This window comes from Trachemys scripta, chromosome 7, assembly GCF_013100865.1.
Source record: "Trachemys scripta elegans isolate TJP31775 chromosome 7, CAS_Tse_1.0, whole genome shotgun sequence".
Taxonomy (NCBI): Eukaryota; Metazoa; Chordata; order Testudines; family Emydidae; genus Trachemys; species Trachemys scripta.
The window spans coordinates 38,766,420-38,792,128 of NC_048304.1; the positions used below are offsets into that span (position 1 = coordinate 38,766,420).

Consider the following 25,709-nt stretch of genomic DNA (forward strand, 5'->3'; position numbering starts at 1 on the left):
GATTTTCCCGGACATGTCCGGCTTTTGGGGATTTCCCCCCGGACGGGGATTTGAGCCCCCAAAAGCCGGACATGTCCGGGAAAATCCGGACGTATGGTAACCCTACCCCTAACACTGTTCTTTTGTACCCACTATCAAACTGAAAGTGCAGGGTCACTAATCTTGCAGGAGTCAGCTTGCCATTCCAGCATGTTTAGCACTAATGAAGGTTGGAGGAGATCATAGGAGGAAAAATCAGGCCAAAATAAAAAATACTGTGGTTCCCTGCTGTGATCATCCCAATATTCTTGAGAAATGAGAGCCTCCTTGGCATGCAGCCTATTTGGGACAGATAAGGGATAACTTGATGCTTGAATGTCTGGGGCTCTTCTAGGTCAAAGTGAAGTGAAATGAAATCTAATTCCAAATGTTAAGGCAGTTTAGCTGCCTCTTCAGCATCTACCAGCTGTACCTGTTAAATTTTAACTTGTGGTTGTTTATTTTAATTTTTTCTTTTTATTAAAAGGAGGTATAAAATGATAATGCAAGAATGGGACTGGGGACAGAAGAAGGAAAATTAATAACATTAAAATAGGTTAAATAATGCCAAAAAAACAGCTTTTACAAAAGCATTTACAGCACAGGAGAGTGAACATAAAATCAATGGCATCTCTGATGTGAGCCATGATGAAATTATGCTAGTTTATGCATTAAGAAAAATTCACATACAAAACGAACATGAAAATATAATTGGATTTGTCATTTCAAAGTACTAGTATCAGATTTCCAGATAATAAGGGGTGACATACTCCTATGCTAATAAAGGGAGTTAGCCAAATAAACAAATGCTGTGTTTCTACTGTAAGGAAATACATGTACCAATGAAGCAACCTTTTCAGCACAAAAGTAATTTAATACTCAAACCGCATGAAAAGTGATCTTTATGGGAATAGCACAGCTGCTAAAATCCAAGTCAGTTTTTATTAAATCATCAGGTCTGTTTATGTAAAACAGGGCTCTTTTAAATGACCACCAAGAGGAAATCATTTGCTAACAAAAACTGATATCTGCATTTAATTTAATGGTTGGGGGTGTGAGTGTGAGTACACACATCAGAGCTGTAGGTGGTCAGTAGCTCTAGTCATAGGGTAGAAGAACAGGAGGTGAAAAAGCTACTTAGGTGGACAGACAAATTTAGTATGAAATATCAGATTCCGTACTTTCAAAACAAACAAGATAATCAGTTTATCTTTCTTTTATAAAACAAAACACCTAGGATGACACCCATAGAGTACCTCTGCAAAAACATACTAGTGGAAATAAAGAGAAAATGACTGTTTTTTTAACTATCACTGTATTGCTTAACTACTCAATAGAGTAGAGATGTGCTCCCAACCGTACTACAAGTTTGTAATTTTAGCACTGGAGTTTTTGAAGAGAATATGCACATAAAAGTCCTTGAGGGCCTGACTAACATATAAACTACACTAAAGGAGTGAGTGGTATATTGTATCAACAGAAGTTTCTGCAAGACAGAACTATAAATCTTAAAAAAAAAAAAAAAAAAAAAAATTCCTAGCCCCTCAAGAATATGAAGGATAAGGATGAGTTTAGTGTAGAGAATGGAAAGAAATTCCTGCAGCAAGTCTCTGGGTACACAAAACTTGACTGAATTAATAGCATTTCCGTGTGTGCCAAATTTTGACTTAAACCACTGACTCTTCATATTGAGATATCCCAGTTAAGATCACTAGGACTTACACTACACAGTCCCAGAAAAGTTGCCAAAGAAAGTTTTCAAGGATACAATACAGGAAAACAATCCAGCAAGGAAGAGGCCTCACACAGACACACGAGTGGTATGTACCAGTGTTCTGGCAAGGTTCAACTCAGAATCCCAGCAACTGCTGTAATCCATTAGTCAAGTCAGGATGTCAGCACTAGCATGAAAACTAAGCAGCCTCTTCAATACTACACAGTTAAGTTATAAAGGTAATTTTTACTTTATCCCTACATACAAGTTTTTATCAAGAAAGATCAGCTATTCACACTTTACCTAATTGCAAAAGGCACCCAGTGCAAGTGTGTTAAAAAGAGGCAGAACCAAACTTCAGAAATCATTTCTCAAATAATTAAAGAAAGATTCTTCCACTGTACACTTTAAACTATTTCATAATGTCTCTGGATTAACAGTACAGCAGCATGTGGTTCTTGGTGCCTTTTCACTGAAGATCAAAGGGGAAAGCCCCATTATACTGACTTTTTAACATTGCCCATAATGTATTTTTTTTTAATGTATTCATTCATGTCAGCATGAAACAAGTAGGTGACAGACTTGACATCTCTATGTAACCCAAGGAAAACCAGAAAATAGTGTAGGGAGAGGGGAGGGAGACCAAAATGGTTTAATCTGTAGCCAGAACATAGGAATAAGAATTGGGTTAGATCCCAGATCCTAAAGAAACAAGAAAAAGAAGCGTCTTCGAGTGAACCAACCTTAGATGCCACATGACCTGATTGTAAAACATTGCATATTCAGAAATAAAATACAAGCAACTCAGACTTACTTTGGGAGAGCAGGCTGTGCACTTGTCAAATGCAAGGCTGACAGGAAGGACATTATCAAATCTTGATAAAAAGCCACGAATCTGGAAAGAAATAAAATGTACATTCATATCACATAATTATAGCAAATATAGCAAAATTCTAGCTGAGTTAGACACATTCAGCAAGAGGATGAACATCATTCTATACCTCTGCAAAATCAGGGTGGTGCTAATTTAATGGCCTCTACAATAAATCTGTATTGGTACCATATGTGAATTGGTTGATTTTTCTACAGACACATGTAATGGTAGGACAATATAAATGCAATATTATTTAAATATGAACAGAGGCACAGCACCACCTGCAGTTTGAACTTTTTAGTTAATGTCAAGAAAACAAATAAAAAGCCATGTCATAACTTTTTTTCTGTGCATTTCCCTACATTCTCTCCCTTTATAAAAATTACAATCTGAAAATGTAAACATTGTGCATTCCCGTACTGAACAGCCGCTGCTGACCTATTTGACTTATTAGGAAAGTATAAAGAAAACTAATACCCACACAAGATTTCCAGAGAATTGGTTCTGATAAAATGTACACTCTGTACAGACTTTGGGCCAGGGACTGAGTCTTCCAATATGTTTGCACAAAACCCAACAGAGTGACCTGGATGCTGGTTGAGGAACCCTAGCACTATTACAATAAAAATAATTAACACAAAACTGTTTTTCCTCTCGCCCCATTTTTTCTTCTCGCTTTTTTGGTAAATGCAGTTCATTCTTAACATCATGTTGTACTTGACTAATTGTTAAAGTAATCAACTGCTTGAACACTGGAATTCTTTGTATAGAACTGATTTTTTTCTATTATCTTCTTAGTTTGCTTTCCCAGATGAAGTTTCCATTAGGGGCTCAGACCAGGAATATGTTTTTAAACTAAAGTGGATTGAGCATTTAGATTGTAAACTCTCTGGAGCAAAGACCATCTTTTTAGTGTGTGTGCGCGTGTACAGCGCCTAATATAATGGGGTCCTGGTCTGTGACTGGGTGCCATTGCTATACAACTAAAATACAATACAATAATAAAAATAATGACTAATTCAATGTTTTAGAGAAGTTCTTATAACATTTTTATTATAGCTGATCATTGTGCAACATATTCTTCCCCCTCCACACACACACAAAATAACGCTTGCGAGGCTGAATAACTGATTACATCATTCCATTATATTTTTAATTGCCACATAACTATGCTTCAGAGTCTACATTTTCATCTTTGAAAAATGCCTCATCTCTAGACATTGGATGAAACCTGAGCCCCATTGTAGATACTGACAACACTCAGTGAAGCCAGGATTTCACCCATTATGTTTTAAAAAGATAACCTTCAGCATGAGATCTGAATGTACACTAATGACGTAAATGGAAATGTTAACCTGTCTGCAGACAGTCTCAAACAATAGCTCTCTGTGATGTGAACTATCCTATTCATCTCAATGGGTATCATCTCTGAAATATGATGGTAATTTAAATGTCAACCATTTCACTACTGAGCATTTTAGCCGAAACGTGCCTATTTGTCATTGATGGATGCAGTGGCAGGATGCAGAGGGGCAGCTAGTTGCTCTCAAAGGTCACCAGCATGGGGAACAGGGAATTCAAGCCCTCCTATTCCCAAATTTAAGTAAAATCTGCTCCTGTCCCAAAGGAGGAGGGAAAGAGAAGACCCATCCCTTCTTCAATGCCAAAAGCCTGAGTTTCTCTCATGGGGAAAAGAAAACAAAAACAGCTTCCACACTCTCTCTACTTCCTCTACCAGACTGTCAAAGCCTCCAGTTTCCCCCAAGCCTTTCTGAAAAACAGCTATTAACTATCAATATAAAAATCAGCAACCTGCTGAACAGTGAAAATTTAGGACAGCATAGACTAAACTGTTCATTATCAAAATATAAATAAAATCACACAAAGGACATGACTAGAGAGGTGAGAAAGGCCTGGAGGGAGTCAATGCCACAAAATTATGTGGCAGGAGCCACAAAATTAAAGTCTAATATGTCACAACATGTCCAATAAAAGACATTACCTCACTCACCCTGTCTCTCATAAGATGTTCTGCTTCATACAGAATTGAAAATCAGTTGAGTTTTAAACATCAAATCACATTGGTAAACTCATTCTCATTTGAATTTACCATAGTCCAAAATAATATTCCTCTCAACTGCTATTCCTAGTGTAGTGGAAGAAACCATGAACATGTAGTAGCCTTGCTAGAACTGATGCCTAGATTTCATGCACTTATGAGACCATTCCAGTACCCAAGTAGAATGGAGGGTTATCTCCAACACTAAATGTCCTTGCTTTCTAATGTGTTCCATTAGAATATCAAGATCATTCTAATTATTTAGCAGGTTCTACATTGCATTAATATTTACACATTATTATTATTAATATTATTATTATCTTACCCCACTACCACCCTGGTATCTCTGATGGTCACTCCTGCTGCTATAGATGCTTCCAAAATGCTTGGGCGGTATTGACATTATTACTGCCTTTCACCATGATGATGTTGGCCATTTTGTAATTCTGTTATGCTGGGAAACCCATAACACTGCCACAGAGTACACTCAGGTCAGTTGTAATAGATTAATACTAACAGAGAACAGTAAGTAACAGCATCATTTTAGCGTAAACTACATTGATTTTGCCATGTGCTTTGGTAACTACAGTAACAATACTATTAAATTAGCCATGTGTGACAATATAATTACTCACAATCAATAGTTTATCAAAAAAGTGTCTCTCATTGCTCAAACCACCTTTACATCAAATATATGTTGCAACTGAAGGAAGGCCATATTTTAAGTAACATAAAATATACGGAAAAGGTCTGAACTGGCAAATTAGACAGATTGTACTCATACAACTTTTGTGCATAAAGCTTTGAACCCAACAGCATTCTTTATCAATGGGATCTTTGTTCTATTATTTTGGAGAAAAGTAACAGTAACAGATGGACAAAATATGTCATTAGCCAAACTACAGAAACAATCTAATAGAAGTGAGGAGGTTTGGGGGAGTCAAAATCTGGTCCCAAATTCACACCAGTTAGTGGATTTTGGGGAGCTACATTAAAAGCCAGTACAGATGGAGTACAGTTCAAAAGAAAATAAAAACCTTTCAGACAAAAAAAGATAAGTTCAACATAAAAATATTGTATTTCATACTGACAGCAGCTGGCCCCGAATGACTGCACAACAATTCATTTATGGCATCAATTTCATCAGACTTGCTTAGTCTAGACACTTCACTTTAACAAGAGACTGGCAGAGGCTAACCTGTCTACTAAGAACTGAATCATAATTTCAAAGCCATAACTGCACATTAAATTACATAATGGCCACATCTGATACTTTTTAAACAGTGAACTTTATACAGCTGTAAGAAAATGACATCAGGGCAAGCCAGATATCAGGCAACATAACCTATGATAGTTGAATTTGTCCTCAGAGGCTCCTGAATTCAGTTTGTTCTTAGCATCTCCTGGAAAATAAACTACCAAAAAGGCAAGCCAACCCAGGACAAGACCCTAAATGCTTCTCAAAATACCTATTGCAAAATGAAGCACGGATGAAATAGAGCTATTAGAGGTCACAACAGCAAGCAACCAGCACACAAAAGAACGTACAAGAATAAGCAGGAGCAACACCACCTACCAGAGAAAATCCCTACTCTAAAATAAAAAGAGCAGTCACAATCTGCTATGTCAACAATCCTGGGGTAAGAGTATGGCTATGCCTATGCTTTAACCGCTGCTGCAGCTGTGCCACTGTACCACTTCAGTGAAGCTACTCAATACAGCGATGGGAGGAGTTCTCCCACTGCTCTAGTTAATCCTCCTTCCTTAGAGGGAGATAGCTATACTGATAGAACAATTCTTCTGTCAACCTAACCCTGTCTACACTGGGGGTTAGGCTGGCTTAACTACCTCACTCAGGAGTGTGGCTTTTTCACAGCCCTGAGCAACGGAGCTGGGTCAACTTAACTTTTTAGCATAGACTTGCACTAAGACTCAACAGGACAGTCCCTCTGCTGGTGTAAATTGCCATAGCTCCAATGAAGTCAAATTCCATTGCAAAAGCAAGAGCCCAAATAGACACTGAAGGCTATGTCTACATTTAAAACCTATAGTGATACAACTGTAGTGATACAGCTGTGCTGCTGTAGCACTTCAGTGAAGACACTACAGCAATGAGAGGGGTTCTCCTGTTGCTGTAGGTAATCCACCTCCCCCAGAGGTGGCAGCTAGGTTGACAGTAGAATTCTTCCATCGACCTATTGCTGTCTACACCAAGTGGTAAGTTGGCTTAACTAAGTCTCTCAAGGGTGAGGATTTTTCACACTTCTGAGAGACATAGCTATGCTGATGTAACTTCAGTGTGGACCAGCCCTTACACTCATCATGTACTGTGTCCTTTGGGTCTTTGTTATTTATGGTATGCCAGGTTCCATTAGACTGCACTCGTATCTCAGAATTACTGTAACGGTACGTTGTGACTGGTGGGCAGGGATTAATTCTGGTGTCCTCTGCCAAAATTATTAGAAACACTTAAAAGCTTTATTGACTTTTCCTTTTTTGATATTACAATAAAACAAATTAATTCAATCATAGGACCCTGGGTTCAAGCTGTTACTTTAATGTTCTGACACAGGCTCACAAATGCAGATAAGGAAGAAATTATTTTTTCTCCCTAACCCTCTCTCTTATCGCCCAATTTGTTTCCTTCTCCTATTTTTTTCCATGGTATTCCTTATTTCTGCACCTCTCTCTCACCCATGGCCTGGTGCACAAGGCAATCACCCTCTCTTCTTTCAAACCCCTTCTTCCAAGAGTCAAACTTATGTTAATTAAGAAAGAAACGTGTCATGCACTGATCATAAAACTATATTTAAAATCCATACTAACCTATATAACAGGACCATGCCCTGGGTTTATTTGTCTATCCACTTGGATCACATGGTCCTTGGAGCGGGCACTACCTCTTCTTCTGTGTTTTGAACACCATTGGTGTTTAACAAACAAATAAGAATACTACAAAGAAATTCAGATCTTATGCTGAGATTATCCTGAACTCACCTTCTTATGATAGAGAGTCTCCAAACACAGGGTACTCATACAGTCTGTGGCAAAATTCTGCCTTCAGACGTACATTGATGGATTTCCTCTGAAGGCAGAAGGTGGTCCTATCACTATTTACAGTTTTAAGGAGAATATTTCAATCTCAGTTCTGAATTGTGTGGCTTATTATTGCAATTAACCACTTGGTGGCACTGACATACAATATCTGAATTTATATATAGGCAAGTACCGGTAACTACATTACTTGTTTCTTTTATTTTCTATTAAAAATAGATACATATCAATCAAATATTCTTTTCTTGTATTAAGCCTCATTTTTATTACATTGTCAGCTTTGATTTATGTGAGCAGCCATGCATCACACATGAATGGTGTGGAACTGAGCATAATTGAAAATCAGGTCATAGAAGTTTCAAATTGGGTACCCAAAAACTAAGGACTACACTCCAATCCGCTTAGTTAAAAGAGAAGTTACTCACCCTTCTCACTAAATGTAATTCTTCAAAATGTCTCTCCCTGTGGGTGCTCAATTTCAGGTGTGTGCACATGCCTCATGCACCTCTGGTGGGAGCTTGTCATTAGCAATGTCTGTTCCGCCCACACATGCACTGTTGATATCCTTGTGCCCTGCACTGAGGATATATCAAGCTGTACTAAAGGGATATGCTATGGGCAAAGGGGGCACAATGATAAGATTACATCTACTTAACCAACAGGGAACTCTTTGTCCAAATGCAGGGAGACAGGGTGAGAAAGAAAATGCTGCCCTTGCATGAAGGCACTGCAACACAGCTAACTATTATGGTGCAAATGTCTCTTGTAATAAACACAGGATTTCTGACCACTTTGTAAAAAGTAGTTTTACTAGACACACAAAGAACAGCTTGACTTAATGCAGTTCCTTCTTTGGAAGGGAGACAAAAATCTTAAAAGTTGCAATAACGCTAGCAAGTAACTACACAAATACTACTACCATACTTTCCCCACATACGGTTGCATATTCACTAGGCTTAAAGAAGGTAAAACAAAGGAGTGGCCAATAAAGTAATTCTTTAAAAATTCTTCTAAAAATCAGAAAAAAGTATCTAGTGAAGTAAGTGAATGGCTGGACAGTTGCATTGCTCAAAGAGATAAGCAATACACGATAGGATTAGTTGCCATAGTACTTAGAAAACCTGGATTCCTATATTTTGACATTTGACACCCAATGAAGAAACTTTTGCTCAACAGTATCTGGATGGAAAAGACTAATTTAACATAAAATGTGGAAGCAAAACTATGTCTGACACAAGAATAATAACTAAATTAAGGTTTTCTCAGTCTGAAGTCTAATATTTTATGAAGGGCATATCTTAAGAATACAGGTCAGTAAATGACAATGAGAGAAGTGATTACCATGCAAGGTTTGCAACAAAAACTATAGACTACTTATAGGTTATATATACAATTTTCATTTGCAGAAAGTATAGGGAATGGGAATTATTATTTCTGACCTACATGAACGGCTGGAGAGTACCCACAGGAACAGCAAGTTTCATGCAGAATACAGCATTAATGACAAACAAGAAATATTGCAATCTTCTTTGCATCCAAACATGGAAGGCAGTGAACAGGAAATTATTTTCATATTAATACTGATTCAGTATTCTTTAAGAGAAAGTTAAAATATAATTCTGTTTTACAGAGTACACCAGCTTAAGATTGACATTTTGATACATATAGTAACAAGTGTAAGGTTAAAACTCATACACAATGAAGTCAGAGCAAATATATTACAATTTGATTTTTATATTACTATTTATTGAAGATTTAACCTTCAAAAACGGCGGTTACTGTTAAACACATTCCCTCTCCTCCCAACTTCAACTAAATATTGTTTTCCCCCTATTATCCCATTTCTCTTAGAAGGAGATATATCCACAATATTACAAAGAGAAATCTCTCTCAATAAAAGGCAGGACTTTTTAACAAAAAAAGCAAATACTTTTGAGTGTATATGTTTTCACGTTGGAAGTGAATGCCTTGATCATAAAGAGAATGAAGTTTTGCTTTGGCTGTTGTTTCTCCTTATCATCTCAAAAGGAAAACAATCCCCTCTGGATAAATGTAGAAATCTTTATTTGCACTTAGTTCAGATAACATGCATGCTGTGCTAGGAGACTGATACAAAAACATCCCTGGAGAAAGTGAATTGTTTCAATTTGTCTCCTAAAACCTCCACAACTATCAAACAGGAAATATGGATATTTTTATCACTTAAAATATATAAACTGAACTGAATATGTACTTTTATTTAGATCATGCCCTTTAATTCTTTGGACGTTACAAAAAACCTAAACAAACCAACCACAGATAATTTTACAATCTCTTTTTGGGACATTAAACTAAAGTCCAGTCTGATTTTACAATTTACAAAGACTCCAAATGCCACTTAAAGACGTGATATAGCCCTTTATTAATGTCATTCAGGATACCACACAACCTCAATTAGCCAAAGTTCTCAGAGGGACATTGGAAACTGTTGAATAAATAGGATTTTGGACAAAAGAGGAAGCCAGGCTATCACCTTGGAAATGCTGTGCTTTAAATCCTCAGCACTTCATTACAGTCAAGAGGGATTTTAGGCCAGCTTGGTAGACTGGTGGCTAGTTTGGTAGAGTGGTATCAAGCTTTACAAAGGATTGGACTATGGGTCCCAAGCCCTGAAATGCAGTAAGTGAAGATCCAGATGATTTCTCTACATGCAATAGAGCCTACAGGACACTACTGAGGAATTTATAATAATGGCGTATGGGTTATGCCTGATTCTGGGAGGCAGCTGAGCTATGTTTTATCTCAGGAACGGGGGGCTGCGGGGGGGAGGGGGGAGAAGAGGGGCGTGAGTAGAGGTGGCTTTGAGGCATCTTTTTAGCTTCCTTCTCCATCAATACTGAAGCTAGCTGGCTGCTGGTTCTTTGTGTAAAGCAAAGCAATCTCAAGACTGCTTTACTTTATGCTGACTACCCAGGGCCATCCCTCCTTTCCCCGAAGGCAGTCCTGGCAGCTAGGGCTTGTTGGGACAAAGACACAAGTGTATACTGCCAAAAGACTCCTCCACACAGATTCAAATAGCACAAAGCAGCCAGAGTGCAGTCTAGGATCTGGCCATATATCTCCTTATTCAGTTAGGATACCTCATTTTGCACTACCACATTTATGTCATGTTTTTATCAAGACACAAAATATGTGACATTTATTCTGTACAAGTCCCCATAGCTACATATATCAACAAGCTTATTTATTCCTAGCTCACTGACCTGGTGAGGCACAAGCCCAAGAGAGGTAGGTGGTTCATTCATTCTGTCATCACTGCTGCTAGCAACAGCATAACCACTGGCAAAAATCAAATAAAGAAAATTAGAAAAAAAGACTAAGCCTAAGGCTGGTGGAAAATCATCTTCTGAAATGTCTGACAGAAAATGACATACATCTTCACAAAACATTTTTGTTAAAAAACCAAAACATTCCAGTTTTAAACCTGAAAACCTAAAAAATTGCAGAAAACTGTTGACCAAGAGAGAAAAATTCTTTTTTGTCAAAATTTTTCATGGGGGGAAAAAACATTTCCAGACCATAAGAACATAACATAAGAACATACGAACGGCCGTACCGGGTCAGAGCAAAGGTCCATCTAGCCCAGTATCCTGTCTGCTGACAGTGGCCAATGCCAGGTGCCCCAGAGGGAGTGGACCAACAGGCAATGATCAAGTGATCTCTCTCCTGCCATCCATCTCCATCCTCTGACAAACAAAGGCTAGGGACACCATTCCTTACCCATCCTGGCTAATAGCCATTAATGGATTTAACCACCATGAATTTATCAAGTTCTCTTTTAAACGCTGTTATAGTCCTAGCCTTCACAACCTCCTCAGGTAAGGAGTTCCACAAGTTGATTGTGCGCTGCGTGAAGAAGACCAGCTCTAGGACATTTACTTCCATAACCAGCTTACGCTTTACAGCCTTGATCTTGCAAGGGAATCAACTTGGAAGCTCCCTTTCAGACTCAGCACAGGCCTGCAAGGATCCCTTTCCAGCGTCAGGGTTTCAGAGACATATCACTTACTCAGACCTAAATCATAAACTTCCTTTATTTATTTTTCTTTTCATAGATTTTAAGGTCAGATGTGACTATTATGATTAGCTAGTCGGACTTCCTGCATAACACAGGCCAAAGAATTTCACCCAGTGATTTCTGCTTTGAGCCCAATAACTTTTGGGTTAAGCTAAAAAGATCACAATTTTTTGGCTTACAATGAAGCCCCTGATGGGCTTCATAGCTAATAGTTACGGTAGGTCCTCATTACAAAGAAATATGCAGCGGGAACACTAAGATTAATAGCAACAATTTTTTTCCTACTGAAATGTTATGTTTTCAATACTTCTTTTAAAGATAACAAATGCACAAAAGCAATAGGCAAGTCAAATGTCCTCACTCTTCAAACAAGAACATAACAAATTTTTCTAACCAAAAATCTAACTCTATTATTATAATAATGAAGTCTGCATTGCATGATATACCTGTATATGTTTATTAATATTCAAAACTTACGGGACTCCTCTAAGTCTACATAATGTGTAATAAAAAATACCGGAGAGAACTGTTCCTTCCCCAAAATACCTTTTGTCCTATAAACATCCCTTTCCCCTCAAATATGACTCACCCTTCTGGATGTTGTAAAACAGAAGCCATTAGCTCTACTGCAAGGGCTCCAGCTATCATGGCTAATCCTGGTCGACTGACTGTGCACTGCTGATCCAATGTCCGATCCCTGGTGGACTATAAAGAAAAACAATTCACACACAAACACTTACTTGAAAGTACTTGGCTACTCCATTGCACAAGACATTTTTAATACCTGTCATTCAATGAATACAGGGTGGCAATATCTCTCTGAATATCAGTAAAAGGGATTTGCTATAAACATCACTTACAGTGACAAATGAGGTTTCATAAAGGGATAATTTTTAATGCAATAAAAAACATAAATAACATGAAATGGGTCCCCAATAACAATTTGCATAAAGCGCTACTCACATCCCCTGGTGCCACAACATCATTGCAGAAGTAGCAGCCAAGTTTATAGCCAGGGATGTTTGAAAAGAGCGATGATCCCAGGAGATCAGCAGAGCCGGAGGCATTGTTGGAACATGAATCACCAGACTCCTGCTGCTTTGGTTTCTTTAGTCCATGTCTCATCACAACAAATGTGTCAAATCCCAACGCAGCATTGATGACCAGCTATAAAAAATAAAGAAGAGCACATGTAGCCAAAGAAAAAACAGCTTATATGTTTTGATAATTATGAACAGAATTTTATTCTCACAATAAAATACAAACCACAGTTAACGGTTAAAGAATGCCAAATCATGTATTTAATGACCACAATTTTCTCCATACAATATATTTTCAGAAATACTATCTGCAGTTAGATGAACAAATACAAACAATGCATCCCATTATCAACATGGACATCAGGCTTAATGAAATGAGTTGAATTGCAGAGTTTGAGCCCTACAGAAATGCTGTGCTCAGACCTGGTGGGGATTGAGTTTTCTGAAATGGTAAACGATAAACAAGGTTCACTATGGAAGAAGTTGTGTATATTTGTGTTCCGAAAATAAAAGGGGAAAAAGTGTAAAAATATACCTCCCTCCCCCTTCAAATGAGACATTCAGAACGTAAATACTGGGTCAAACCAATGGTCCATTTAGACTAGTATCATGTCTTCCGACGGTGGCCAATGCCAGATGCTTCCAAAGGAATAAACAGAAAAGGGCAATTATCAAGTGATCCATCTCATGATCCACTCCCAGCATCTGGCAGTCAGAAGTTTAGGGGTTGCATCCCTGACCATCTTGGCTAATAACCAGTGATGGTTCTAACCTCTATGAACTTATCCAATTCCTTTTTGAACCCAGTTATAGTTCTGGCCTTCACAACATCCCTTGGCAACAAGTTCCAACAGTTGACTGTGCACTGAGTGAAGAAGTACTTCCTTTTGTTTGTTTTAAACCTGCTGTCAATTAATTATCTCCAACTTGGAAAGGGCTCTTGTATGACCCAATTGTTTTAAAGTATTTTTTGAGAGCCTGAGTCTCCTGTATGTCAATTTCTATTTATATCAAACACAAGCATAGATATTTTATTTAAGAAAATGTTTGAAAAGGTATGATTTATGTGTCTGCCTGTTTACAAATACAGCAGCCAGCTTCACATCCAGATTGCATCAGTAGCCATACATTTGTATACATGTTTTCAATTTATTGTTTATTTACTTTACAAGAACTTTAGCAGAATTCTTTCACAAACCCCTGGCAAAATTAATTTCTGACTTGTTGAAACAATTGAGCTGCATTTAGAAGTGATATAAACTTCCTAACAAGGTGATTATCATTAACAGTGTGCTAAATGCTGCCCCCCATAGGTTCTTCCTGCCTAGGAGTGGAATATTCCAGAAGTTTCAATCCTGGTAATTCAGTCCTGGAATTTCTTGGTAATTCTTCCATCAGGGGATGGGTTAGTCCTTCCTTCACTGCTTGGATTTCCCAGAGGCACAAACATTCTGTGATGGGACAAGGGCAGATGACTATAGCAAAGTAATGGGAGACAGATATATTAACCACAGGCTAAACAAATCCCTGGCACCAGGATAAGCAATTGGCAGCTGCTCCAGGTCAATTAAGACACCTGGGGCCAATTAAGATCTTTCCAGAAGGCAGGGAGGACAGCTAGGTTGATTGGGACATCTGAAGCCAATCAAGGGCTGGCTGAAACTAGTTAAAAGCCTCCCAGTTAGTCAGGTGGGAGTATGTGTCAGGAGCTGTGGGAGGAAGCCGCGCTGTTGGAGACTGAGCAGTACAAACCATATCAGGTGCAAGGAATGAGGCCCTGAGGTAAGGGTGAAGTGGATCTTGAGGAAGTGGGGGGCTGCTGTGGGGAAGTGGCCCAGGGAATTATACGTGTCCTGTTTCTAAAAAGTCAGCTACCGTAGCTGATACTATTAGGGTCCCTGGGCTGGAGCCCGGAGTAGAGGGCAGGCCCAGGCTCCCTCCTGTGCCCCTCGATTAATCACTCAGATTGGGAGACAACAGAGACTGTGCAAGAGAGGTAGCTTCATCTCACCTCCCTTGCTGGCTTATGATGAAAATGGCTCAGTAAGCTGTGACCCTTCTCACTAGAGAGAGAAGGGTTACTCAGAGGGTCACAGTGAGCCTCTGAGGCTACTGAAATCCACCAGGAAACGTGGGACTCACCGAGAGAAGGACAGTTTTGTCAAAATACATGCCAAGGCTCCTTGCTTACATGCTGCTACCCAGTGACCCCAACTTTCAATGGTTTCTAGCCATTGTAGCTCCTACAGGAGCTGCACCAAGCTTAGCTGCTGTTGCCCCTGGAACTTCTCTCAGATGGACTTCCATATTAAAACAAAAAGGAAAGCAGTGAAAGTCAATTTTCATTAAATTGCTTCCCCACAGGTCCTTTTGTGGAAGGGAGACAAAATTCTAGTAGAGTTCTGCCAACTTCCTTAGGGGAACGTACCATAGAGGCGGCATTCCTCATATCACTACCTCCAGCAGAGACAGATTGTCCTTCACTTAAGGAACTGGGGAGAATTGGGGCATTTATAAACTAATGTAACATTTATAAATTTAGGGCCAGATTTTGATCTCACACTAGTGATTATCCAGAGTAACTCCACTAAAGTCAGCGAGATTACTGCAGATCTCACTGGTGTGACTAAGATTGAAATCGGGCACAGTAGCTAAAGAACATCATTTGGCTCTAACTCACATTGTGTTTTCAAGTATGCCAGGTGTTTTTTTACAGTAGGTTCAAGCAAGAGCTATTGAAGTATTCTGAAAACTACTTAGGAACAGTAATTATTTGCAGGAACAGTCTTTCCTTTCATTTGAAATAGTATTCAGTATTTTCATTTAATTGTGATTTGAAATGTAACTCATTAAACACTCCTATGTGAAAATAGAAATGCAACACAAAGCAATCTATCATCCAAAAAAGAGAAGTTCTGATGAGCAATGCCAGTAATTACCTATTTAAGACCCTCATTCATGTAGAGTCAGAAAAGGAACCTAACACTCAGGATAAGATGGTTACTTACCTCTTGTAACTGTTGTTCTTCAAGATGTGTTGTTCACGTCCATTCCAATTAGATGAGTGCGCGTTGCGTGCACGGATGTTGGAAACTTTTCCCCTTAGTAGCTCCCATCAGGACAGCAAAGGAGCCCACTAGAGTGGCGCCCTTATGGCATTGTATATAGTACCTTGCCGGCCCGATGCCCCTTCGATTCCTTCTTGCCGTTGACTCCGACAGAGGGGAAGGGGAGTGGGTATTGTAATGGACGTGAACAACATCTCGAAAAACAACTGTTACCAGAGGTAACAGTCTTTTCTTCTTTGAGTGCTTGTTCACGTCCATTCCAATTAGGTGATTATCAAGCTGGCCATCAGAAGGGGGTAGGAGTCAAGGAATGATTGACTGGAGGACAGCCCTGCCGACCGCTGAATCATCTCTGGCCTGTTGGTTGATGGCATTGTGGGCTGTAAACGTATGCACTGAGGACTAGGCAGCTGCTTTGATGATTTCATGGATGGATACCTGCACCAGAAAGGTGGTCGAAAACACTCGCACTCTCGTCGAATGGGCTGCGATTGCCAGAGCTGGGACCTTAGCCAACTCATAGAACATGCGAATGCAGTCTGATCCAGGACGAGATGCGCTGAGAAGATACTGGAAGGCTTTCATTCTATCGGCTATGGCCACAAACAGTTGGGTTGATGTGCAAAAAGGCCTCATGCGCGCTATGTAGAACGCTAGGGCTCTTAGAACATCTAGCGTGTGCAAGCTCTACTGCTGCGGGCTCGAGTGAGGCTTTGGAAAAAAAACACAGGCAGACAAATGTCCTGTCTCATGTGGAACTGGGAGACCACCTTGGGGAGGAATCTAGGGTGTGGTCTAAGTTGCACCTTGTCCTTATGAAACACCATATAAGAGGGTTTGGAGGTGAGAGCCTTTAGTTCAGACACTTTCCTCGCCAATGTAATGGCCACCAAGAATGCTACCTTCCATGAAAAGTAAAGGAGGGAACAAGTGGCCAGGGGCTCAAACGGTGGGCTCATGAGCTTGGAAAGGACCAGGTTCAGATTCCAGGTTGGTACTGGTGATCGAGAGTAAGGGTACATCCTCTCCAATCCCTTGAGGAAACGCACCACCATTGGATTTGAGAACACCGAGTGCCCAGATTCCCCTAGATGGAAAGCTGAGATAGCCATCAGGTGTATAGCCATTAGGTGTACTCTGGTGGATGAAAGCGATAGGCCTTGTTGCTTGAGGTGAAGCAGGTAGTCCAGAATAACCGGGATAGAGACCTGGAGCATTTGGGTTCACATCAGCAGGAGAACCTTTTCAACTTGGCCAAGTAAGTTGACCTAGTGGAAGGTTTCCTGCTGCCAAGAAGTATTTGTCTTACTGGCTGAGAGCACTGGCTCTCCATCAAGTTTAGCCATGGAGCTTCCAAGCCATGAGGTGCAGGGACTGTAGGTTTGGGTGGAGAAGGCGCCCTTGGTCCTGAGTGATCAAGTCCGGATACAGGGGTAGGGCTACTGGGGCATCTACTGATAGTTCAGGGAGTGTTGTATACCAATGCTGACATGGCCAGGACGGGGCAAGCAGAATCACCATTACTCTGTCCCTGCGTATCTTGAGCAAGACCCAGTGGATCAGCGGGACTGGAGGGAAGGCATACTTCAGGCCCCCTTCCCACTGCACTAAGAATGCGTCAGAGATTGGAGCCTAGGCTGTGATTTTGAAATGAGAAGAACCTAAGGCACTGTTTGTTGTCCTTGCTGGCGAATAAATCGACTTGGGGATAACCCCACTTTTGGAAAACTGACTGCAGGACATCTGATTGGACCAACCACTCGTGAGCTTGGTAGGACTTGATGAGGTGATCTGCCAGCTCGTTCCTCACCCCGAGGAGGAAGGATGCTTCCAGCTGTATGGACCGGGCTATACAGAAGTCCCAGAGGAGAAGAGCTTCGTGGCAGAGCGGTGAGGAGGAAGCTCCACCCTGTTTGTTTATGTAGAACATGGCAGTGGTGTTGTCTGTCAGGACTGTCATGCTGTGACCTTGCAAAGTGGCGTGAACAGTTTGACAGGACAGACGAACCGCTCTGAGCTCCTTCAGGTGGATATAGAGGGGTATCTCGTCCTGCGTCCAGACTTTGTGTTCTCAGTTCCCCTAGGTGTGCACTCCAACCCAGATCTGATGCATGTGTTACTAACGTCAGTGAAGGTTGGACTGTGGCGAAGGGGACTACCGCACAGACTACTGGTTGCTCCAGCCACCAATCCAGAGACTCTTGGACTTGCCCAGGTACTGTTACTATCATGTCCAGGCTGTCTTGTGCCAGGTGGTAACATGATGCAAGTCACGCTTGTGAGGGTCTGAGACTTAGTCTGGCATGCTTGACTATGTAAGTACAGGCTGCCATATGCCCTATTAACTTCAGGTAACCCCTCACGGTTATGGTGGGGTATTGTAATATCGTCTCGACAATTTGTTCTATGCCTGAAACCTGGGTTTTGGGAGGCTCACTTTTGCCTGTACTGAGTCCAGGACCACCCCTATGAATTCTATCCTTTGGGTCGATATGAGTGACGACCTGCTTACGTTGAGAAGGAGCCCCAATCTGTGAAAGGTGTCCCTGACCAGTGTAACATGGGACTGCACCTGTTCTTTGGCGCACCCGGTCAGCAGCCAATCGTCAAGGTATGGGTACACTCAAACCTTTCTTTTGCGCAAAAAAGACGCTACCACCACCATGCACTTGGTGAACACGGGGGGGAGGGAAGGGAAGGGACTGTGGAAAGGCCGAATGGGAGCACCGTGAACTGGTAATGCTTGCAGTTTATCACAAGCAGTAGGAAGCGTCTGCGCACCAGAAATAAGTGTCCTTCATGTCGAGGGCAGCGTACCAATCTCTCATATCCAGTGACGGGATGATAGTGCTTAAGAAGGCCATGTGGAACATGAGCTTGACCATAAATTTGTTGAGTCCGCGAAGGTCTAAAATGGGTCGTAGACCCCCCTTTGCCTTGGGGATTAGGTAATAATGGGAGTAAAAACCCTTTCCCCTTAGCTCTTGGGAATCTCCTCCACTGCCCCATATCGATGAGCAATCGTACGTCCTGCATAAGGAATTGCTCGTGAGAGGGGTCCCTGAAGGAGGACAGGGAAGGGGGATGGGAGGGAAGGAGAACTGGAGGGAGTATCCCACCTGTACCATGCGTAGGACCCAGCGGTCCGATGTTATATGGTAGAAGTGGGATAGCTAGTTTAAAAACTGTGGGGAGGGATCCTGGGATTGGATTGGTAGGCTGTCCTTGTGCGTGCCTTCAAAACCCTTGTTTTTTTCTAACTGGGGCTTATTTGGGCCTTGGTTAGACGCGTTGCTCGACGGTCTGCATCTATTAGTCCTGCCTCACCTGCGGTAGGGGTCTTGTCTGGGGCAAGTTTGGTATTGCCTTTGCTGAGGAGGTTGAGGCCTGAAGGTCTTCCTCTGGGTTGCTGGTGTATGCATTCTCAGGGATTTCATTGCAGCCCTGGAATCCTTGAGGCTATGCAGCCTAGAGTCTGTCTGCTCCAAAAAGAGGCCAGAGCCTTCGAAAGGGAGGTCTTGCAATGTGTTTTGGATCTCGGGAGGGAGGCCTGATGCCTATAGCCATGCTGAACGCCTCATAACCACTCCTGATTATATGGTCTGACCACAGAGTCAGCTGAATCGAGGGAGGCTTGCAGAGATGTCTTGGCTACTGTTTTTCCTTCCTCAATTAGCACAGAAAACTCTGCATGAGAATCCTGCGGCAGGCGATCCTTAAACCTGGACAGAGCATTCCAAGAGTTGAAGTTATGTCTGTTAAGGATGACCTGTTGGTTGGCTACCCTGAGTTGCAGGTCTCCCGAGAAGTAGACCATCCTGCCAAAGAGGTCCAATAGTTTGGTCCCTTTGGACTTTGGTGCTGAGGCCTGCTGACCCTGGCATTCTCTCTCCTTTATGGCTGACATTACCAGGGAGCGGGGTGGAGGGTGGGAGAACAAGAATTCATAGCCCTTAGATGGGGCAAAGTATTTTCTCTCCACTCCCCTGGCCGTCGGGGTAATAGAAGCCGGGGTTTTCCAGATTGTCTTATAATTACTCTGGATAGCCTTGATCAGTGGCCATGCTACCCTTGAGGGTCCTTCTGGAGCCAGGATATCAACCATCAGATCCTCAGGCTTGATGGCCTCTTCCACCTGAAGGCCCATATTAAGGGCAATTCAGCAGAGAAGTTCCTGATGGACCCTGTGGTCAATAGGTGGGGGTCCTGATACAGATGTTCCCACCACTGCTTCATCTGGGGAGGATGAGGACATGTGCTGAGGATGGCTGCCCTCGTCCTGACCCTCCTGTAATCTCCCATAGTCCTGGGCCATGTCAGGGCCTGTAAGGCTGTCGCCTCTTGAGAGGCAGACTATGCCTCCTGAGGTCTTGGGGTTGTGTCTCTCGGTAGTGGGGCGGGCAATGGACCTGCCTCTGTTGGCTGCTCTGGTGGGGGTCCAAGATTGGTCTAGAGAGCGTGGTCTCTCTTGCCCTCGAGGTGCGTTCATATGGCAACCTTAAGTGGCGTCGCACTGAGTGCACCGACACCTGGAGGCTCTAGAAAATGTGCCCTGTTGTTGGTAATAGTAGCCCTTTTGGACGCCACAAGGCCTGCCTCAGAGGCAGCCACTGCGGCTGCCAGGCTGTGTGGGACTCTACTGCTCTTGGTTCGGTGCCTGCTATAACTCAAGTGGCCTGAGTTGGCTTCAGAGTCTGAGGAGGGTGAGGGGGAGGACCAAGGCGGTGCCGATGATTCTTGAGCCACCATGGGGTGCCGAGAGGTGCGGGCCGGGGACTGGTGCCGAGAGGATCGGGATAGGGAGTGGTACCTTCTTCATCCGGTGCCATAAGCTCATGTGGGGTTGCTGGTGCCAGGGAGTGGGGCTGTGGTGAGCTCAAACAAAAGCAGTGCCGTGAGTGGTGCCAGATCGGTGACCTTGAATGGCTCACCATTGCCGGTTTCCCTCTGGACGGCACCTGTCTGGGCGGTGCCAGAGGCTTCTCTCTGCATGGGAGGGGATTGGGCGCCGACAGGTCAAAGAGGCCCTTTGCAGCCTCATATGTCAGGCACGGAGGGGGGGTTCCCAAGACCTCCTCTAGACATTGGTCTGTGCTGAAGTTGCTGGGTGCCAAACTCAATGGTGCCGGCTCCTGATGGGGAAACAGAATCCGTCTCTGAACTGTAGGAGCCTCTCTGAGTGTCTTGGTTGTTCTTTCAGGGGAGCGTCCTCTTTCCCCTTTCTTATGGCGCTTGGCCAGTGCCAGGGAGCTTAAGTGGTGCAGGAGCTGGTAGTCTCGGTGCCAGGGATTTACAGTGTGGGAGATCTCTAGAGCCCGGTGCCAAATCGTGCACCAATGCTGGGGCACTTCTCACCGAGGAGCTTGGGCCCAGTACCAGGCGGTACTGGGGCCGCTGGTTGTCATGCAGCCTCCACGAGCAGCTGCTTAAGATGAAAGTCTCTTTCTCTCTTAGTGCAGGGCTAAAAGGCCTTGCAAATTTTACAGCACTCGACCTGGTGTGCCTCCCCCAGACACCTAAGGCAGGAGTCGTGGGGGGTCGCTGTTGAGCACAGACTTGCGGCAGATAATGCAAGCTTTAAACCCCTGGGCTTGCGGCATGCCCCGCAGCCCCAGGCTGCTGGCTGAAACTAAATCCCAGTCACCTCTAACTAAACTGTACCTAACTAACTTATTAACTACACCTCTACCCAGATATAACGCTGTCCCCGGGAGCCAAAAAATCTTACCGCGTTATAGGTGAAACCACGTTATATCTAATGTGCTTTGATCCGCTGGAGCGTGAAGCCCCACCCCCCGGAGTGCTGCTTTACCGCGTTGTATCCCAATTCGTGTTATATCGGGGTAGAGGTGTATCTAACAACAAACTGTCTAACTGGTAAAACTAGATTGCTAAGGGATCACTCGCAAGCAAGAGAGCACGTTCCAATGCCGCCACAGACGGAGAGAAGGAACTGAAGGGGGGTTGGGCTGGCAGGGTACTATACACAGCGCCATAAGGGCGCCACTCTAGGGGTCTCTTCTGCCATCCCAACAGGAGCTGCTAAGGGAAAAAGTTTGCGACGTTCGTGCACGCAACACCCGCACACATAATTGGAATGGACATGAACAAGCACTCTAAGAAGAAACACACAATTCTATCCTCTCCTCAAAGCATGTGACAGGGATTTACTTGGGCATGGAACTGAATATGAAAAATGAAATATCTACATGGATATGGGAAAACACCCATTATGCCTGTAATAGGACTGATTATAGGTTCAACAACTAGACCAGCAGGTTTAACTAAAAATATGGATGAGACATAGCAGGATGTAAAGTTAATTGCACAATTAGCATGTTGAAAGGCATACTGTGAAGCCAAGCAAAGTACTGTAATGTTATCCACTCTAGATGGGCAGTTTTAAAAGCAATTCACCAATTTGCAGTATATTATTGTAAATATAATGCGAGTTATTTAGTGGGATTTGAGCCCTCAGGAAAAGATGGCCAGTGTTAAAACATTCTATATTTGTATCAGGGTGACATGATTTAAATCAAAGTGATTTGACTCATCAATTTTAATTATGATTTAAATCAAAAAGTAGGACACTGATTTAAATCATTTAAATAGTGTTTTGCATTTGTATATTCTAGTTATTTTCCTTAAGAAAAGAGGATTCTCATTGGCTGGTAATCAGAAAAACATGTTGATTTGCAACAAAATATAGCCTTTACACTAAATTTCATGCTTCGTTATGTTAACCAGGTGCATATTTTATTTAAGCAATTATGTAGCTTAATTTACATTTATTCAGATTCCTAATTTTTATATTTTTATGTTAGAGAATGGTAAATGATACATTTCTTATTTACTAGATGATGATTAATTTTGTTACTCATTATTTGTGCCAAGTTCTATTCAGATAGAAATTGAATTTGATTAAAAATGCACAAAAAGCATTTAAAATTGTTTTTATCAGTTATATAGAAGTACCTTAAATATCCTGGATATAGAAGAAAAGTAATTATCAAAACATGTTTTGCATTTAAAACTAGCTGATTTATTAAACAAAGGAAGTATTATCTGAAGTTAGTGAATTGAACTGATTGTTTCTGGTCAATATGTCCTTCAAGATTTTAGAACTAGTAGATCTCACCCTCTCACACCTAGTTTTTATTCATATATTTGGAGAGGAAAACAAGCTTTCCTGCTTTTTCAATTCTTAATTTATTCTTAACTTTCAATGAACTAATCATTGAACTGAACTAGTTGAATAAGATGAAGTGAAGAAAATATTCTCTCTGCACCTGCAGAAGAGGCAACTGCTATCAAAAGCTAGTTTTCAAAAAACTCTGGTTCCAGATCCTTCGCCAGTGACTTCCACCAGTTCAGTGGTCTAATCCTTCTTTAAAACTTAAGCAGCAAACATATACTGTTTAAAATTTATGTTATTTTATTTAAATGATTTAAATAGATAATAGTAAGTTTAGGCCTTGGCATATGTTGTAATAATTTCACATTTATTTTAAATACATTCATCTTATAAAATAAACCTATATTTAATTTAAATAGAAAAATAAATAAAATAATGCTGGTCTCTAACTAGAACTTCCTGGCACTATAGTAAGATGATTGTTTATTATGAATAATTATTATTCTGCAATGATTTTAATGCTTGTCCTGGGAATGTGATGATTTTCAAAAGTGTGCGCATTTCTAACGAGTATTTTTTCCTTATTGTATATAATTGTTTATCCTCCTCCTCCTCAATCCTGTGTAGTGACATCACAATGCTGAATCTGTGACAACATAGCCAGTTCAACAGCAAGCAATACAGGATTACAACTTCATTTCAACATCAAGCACACAGGACCTTTGATAAGAGGGAATACCCATATTCAAAACACCAGTAGTATAGTAGGGGTTGGTAGCACCATCTATTTTTAAGGCTGCCTCACATATCCCATCATAAGACTCTGTTTTCAGTTGCTTATAGCTTTTCCAAACTTTTAACAGTTTGAACTGAAATTTTTCATGTCAGGTGTTTTCAAAATATTTCAGCCAAAATGGCTTATCTTTCTCCAAGAATGAGGCTAGGGAAATATACTTTGTTTTGCCCATATTAAAAACTTCTGGGTGACCTTTTTTGATTTGGCAAGGGGTGGCCTTTGTGTCAAAGATGCACCTTTTACCATCCCTGTGAAAATCCACCCAAATTTGGCCAAGTTTATCAGACTTTGAAAAATCAGTTTGTGCATGCTCAGTAGACTTCTCGGTTTTTGCAACTAAATTCCCCAAAGACTCTGAGCATCAGGCTGAGCAGGAATTCCCGGCAACTGCAGCTCTGGGCTTCTGTGGGCCAGGCCAGGTCCAGACACCTGCACTGAGAGCAGGGAGCTTATCTTGCTTGTCCTCCCAATGACCCCATTGAGCCCAGGCAGCAAGGAAGATGACACTACCTGATTTGAATGCAGAGGGGACAAGAACCAGGTCTTCAGGGAGGGAGCAGATTAGGGGAAGGAGTCCTAGGTACAGGGACTGGAGCTGGCAGGGGTGGATAAAGAATCAGGACTGGGAAGGGTGGACCTGGGACTGGATAGCAATGAAACAGACTAGGACAGGGGTGTGCAAACTATGGCCTGCAGGCCGGATCCGGCCCGTCAGGGCTTTGGATCCGGCCCACGGGATTGCCACCCCCATGGTGCCACGGGGCTAAGGCGGACTCCCTGCCTGCCCTGGCTCCGGCCCCATGCCGCTCCTGGAAGGGGACGGCACCACATCTCTGCAGCCCCTAAAGGAGCGGGGGCAGAGGGCTCTGCACACTGCCCTCGCCTGCAGACACCACCCCCACACAGCTCCCATTGGTCAGGAACAGGGAACTTCGGGGGAGGTACCAGCATGCGAGGGCATCACGCGGAGCCCTCTGCCCCCCTCCACCAGGGGCCGCAGGGACATGGTGCCAGCCTCTTCCGGGAGTGGCACGGGGCCAGGGCAGACAGGGAGCCTGCCTTAGCCCCGCTGCGTGCTGCTGCCACCCCGGAGGTGCTCCAGGTTAGCGGGGCCAGGCCGGAGCCCGCACCCCAAATCTCTCCTGCACGCCAACCCCCTGCCCTGAGCCCCCTCCCACACCCTGCATCCCAACCCCCTGCCCTACATTCATGGCTCTGAATGCAATTTCCCACCCAGATGTGGCCCTCGGGCCAAAAAGTTTGCCCACCCCTGGACTAGGAGCCAGTAGATTGGGGGGGAGGGGAGAGAAGAAGGGGAAATGAGATTGGATTGGGAAGTAGGGAGAAGACTAGGACAGGAAGCACTGAGGCAGAGAGAAGGGAGACAGATCTGATTAAGAGCTTGAGTGTGGGGACAGAATTGGGAATGTCAGAGCAAAGAGGCCGAGACGGGGAACCTGGCAGACACTGAGATTAGGTGGGGAATCCAGGAAGGGATATTGAAATTGGGAGGACTCATTCACTGCATAAAATGGACTTGTTCTGGGGATGAATCAGGTTTGTATAGTAAAGAAAGCTGCTGTCTCTAGGACCCTTCCTTCATTTGTTGCAGAATCTGGATAGCGTATAATAATTCTGTCTCCAGAGCAGAGTTTGAAGAGTGTGTGGTAAATAAGGCAGAGGGCCACATACTGAATGACAAGGTGAAACTTTTTTGAATAGCTGCTCATTAATGAGCACAGTTCATTCTCTGAACTGAATGAGGGAGAGGTCCCAGGGAAAAATAGTCTGATATTGCAATTAAAGACTGTGATAATGCATATGAACAAGTTGCCAAATTGCAGTTGCACAGGCAACCTTAATCCTGACATTTCCTAACTTTTGAGTGCTTGAC

The 25,709-nt window shown here is 42.4% G+C and overlaps 1 protein-coding gene across 5 annotated transcripts in view; it reads right to left on the reverse strand.

The window, feature by feature from the left end:
* ATG7 (autophagy related 7) overlaps positions 1 to 25,709 on the reverse strand; it is a 294,585-nt gene that overhangs the window by 222,927 nt on the left and 45,949 nt on the right. For all 5 annotated transcript variants that reach the window (XM_034776085.1, XM_034776084.1, XM_034776088.1 and 2 more), the window contains exons 14-17: positions 12,740 to 12,943; positions 12,366 to 12,481; positions 10,962 to 11,037; positions 2,547 to 2,627 (exon numbers count right to left, since the gene is read on the reverse strand). In XM_034776085.1, coding sequence (XP_034631976.1) covers positions 2,547 to 2,627; positions 10,962 to 11,037; positions 12,366 to 12,481; positions 12,740 to 12,943 — 477 coding nt within the window. The remainder of the gene's footprint in view (positions 1 to 2,546; positions 2,628 to 10,961; positions 11,038 to 12,365; positions 12,482 to 12,739; positions 12,944 to 25,709) is intronic.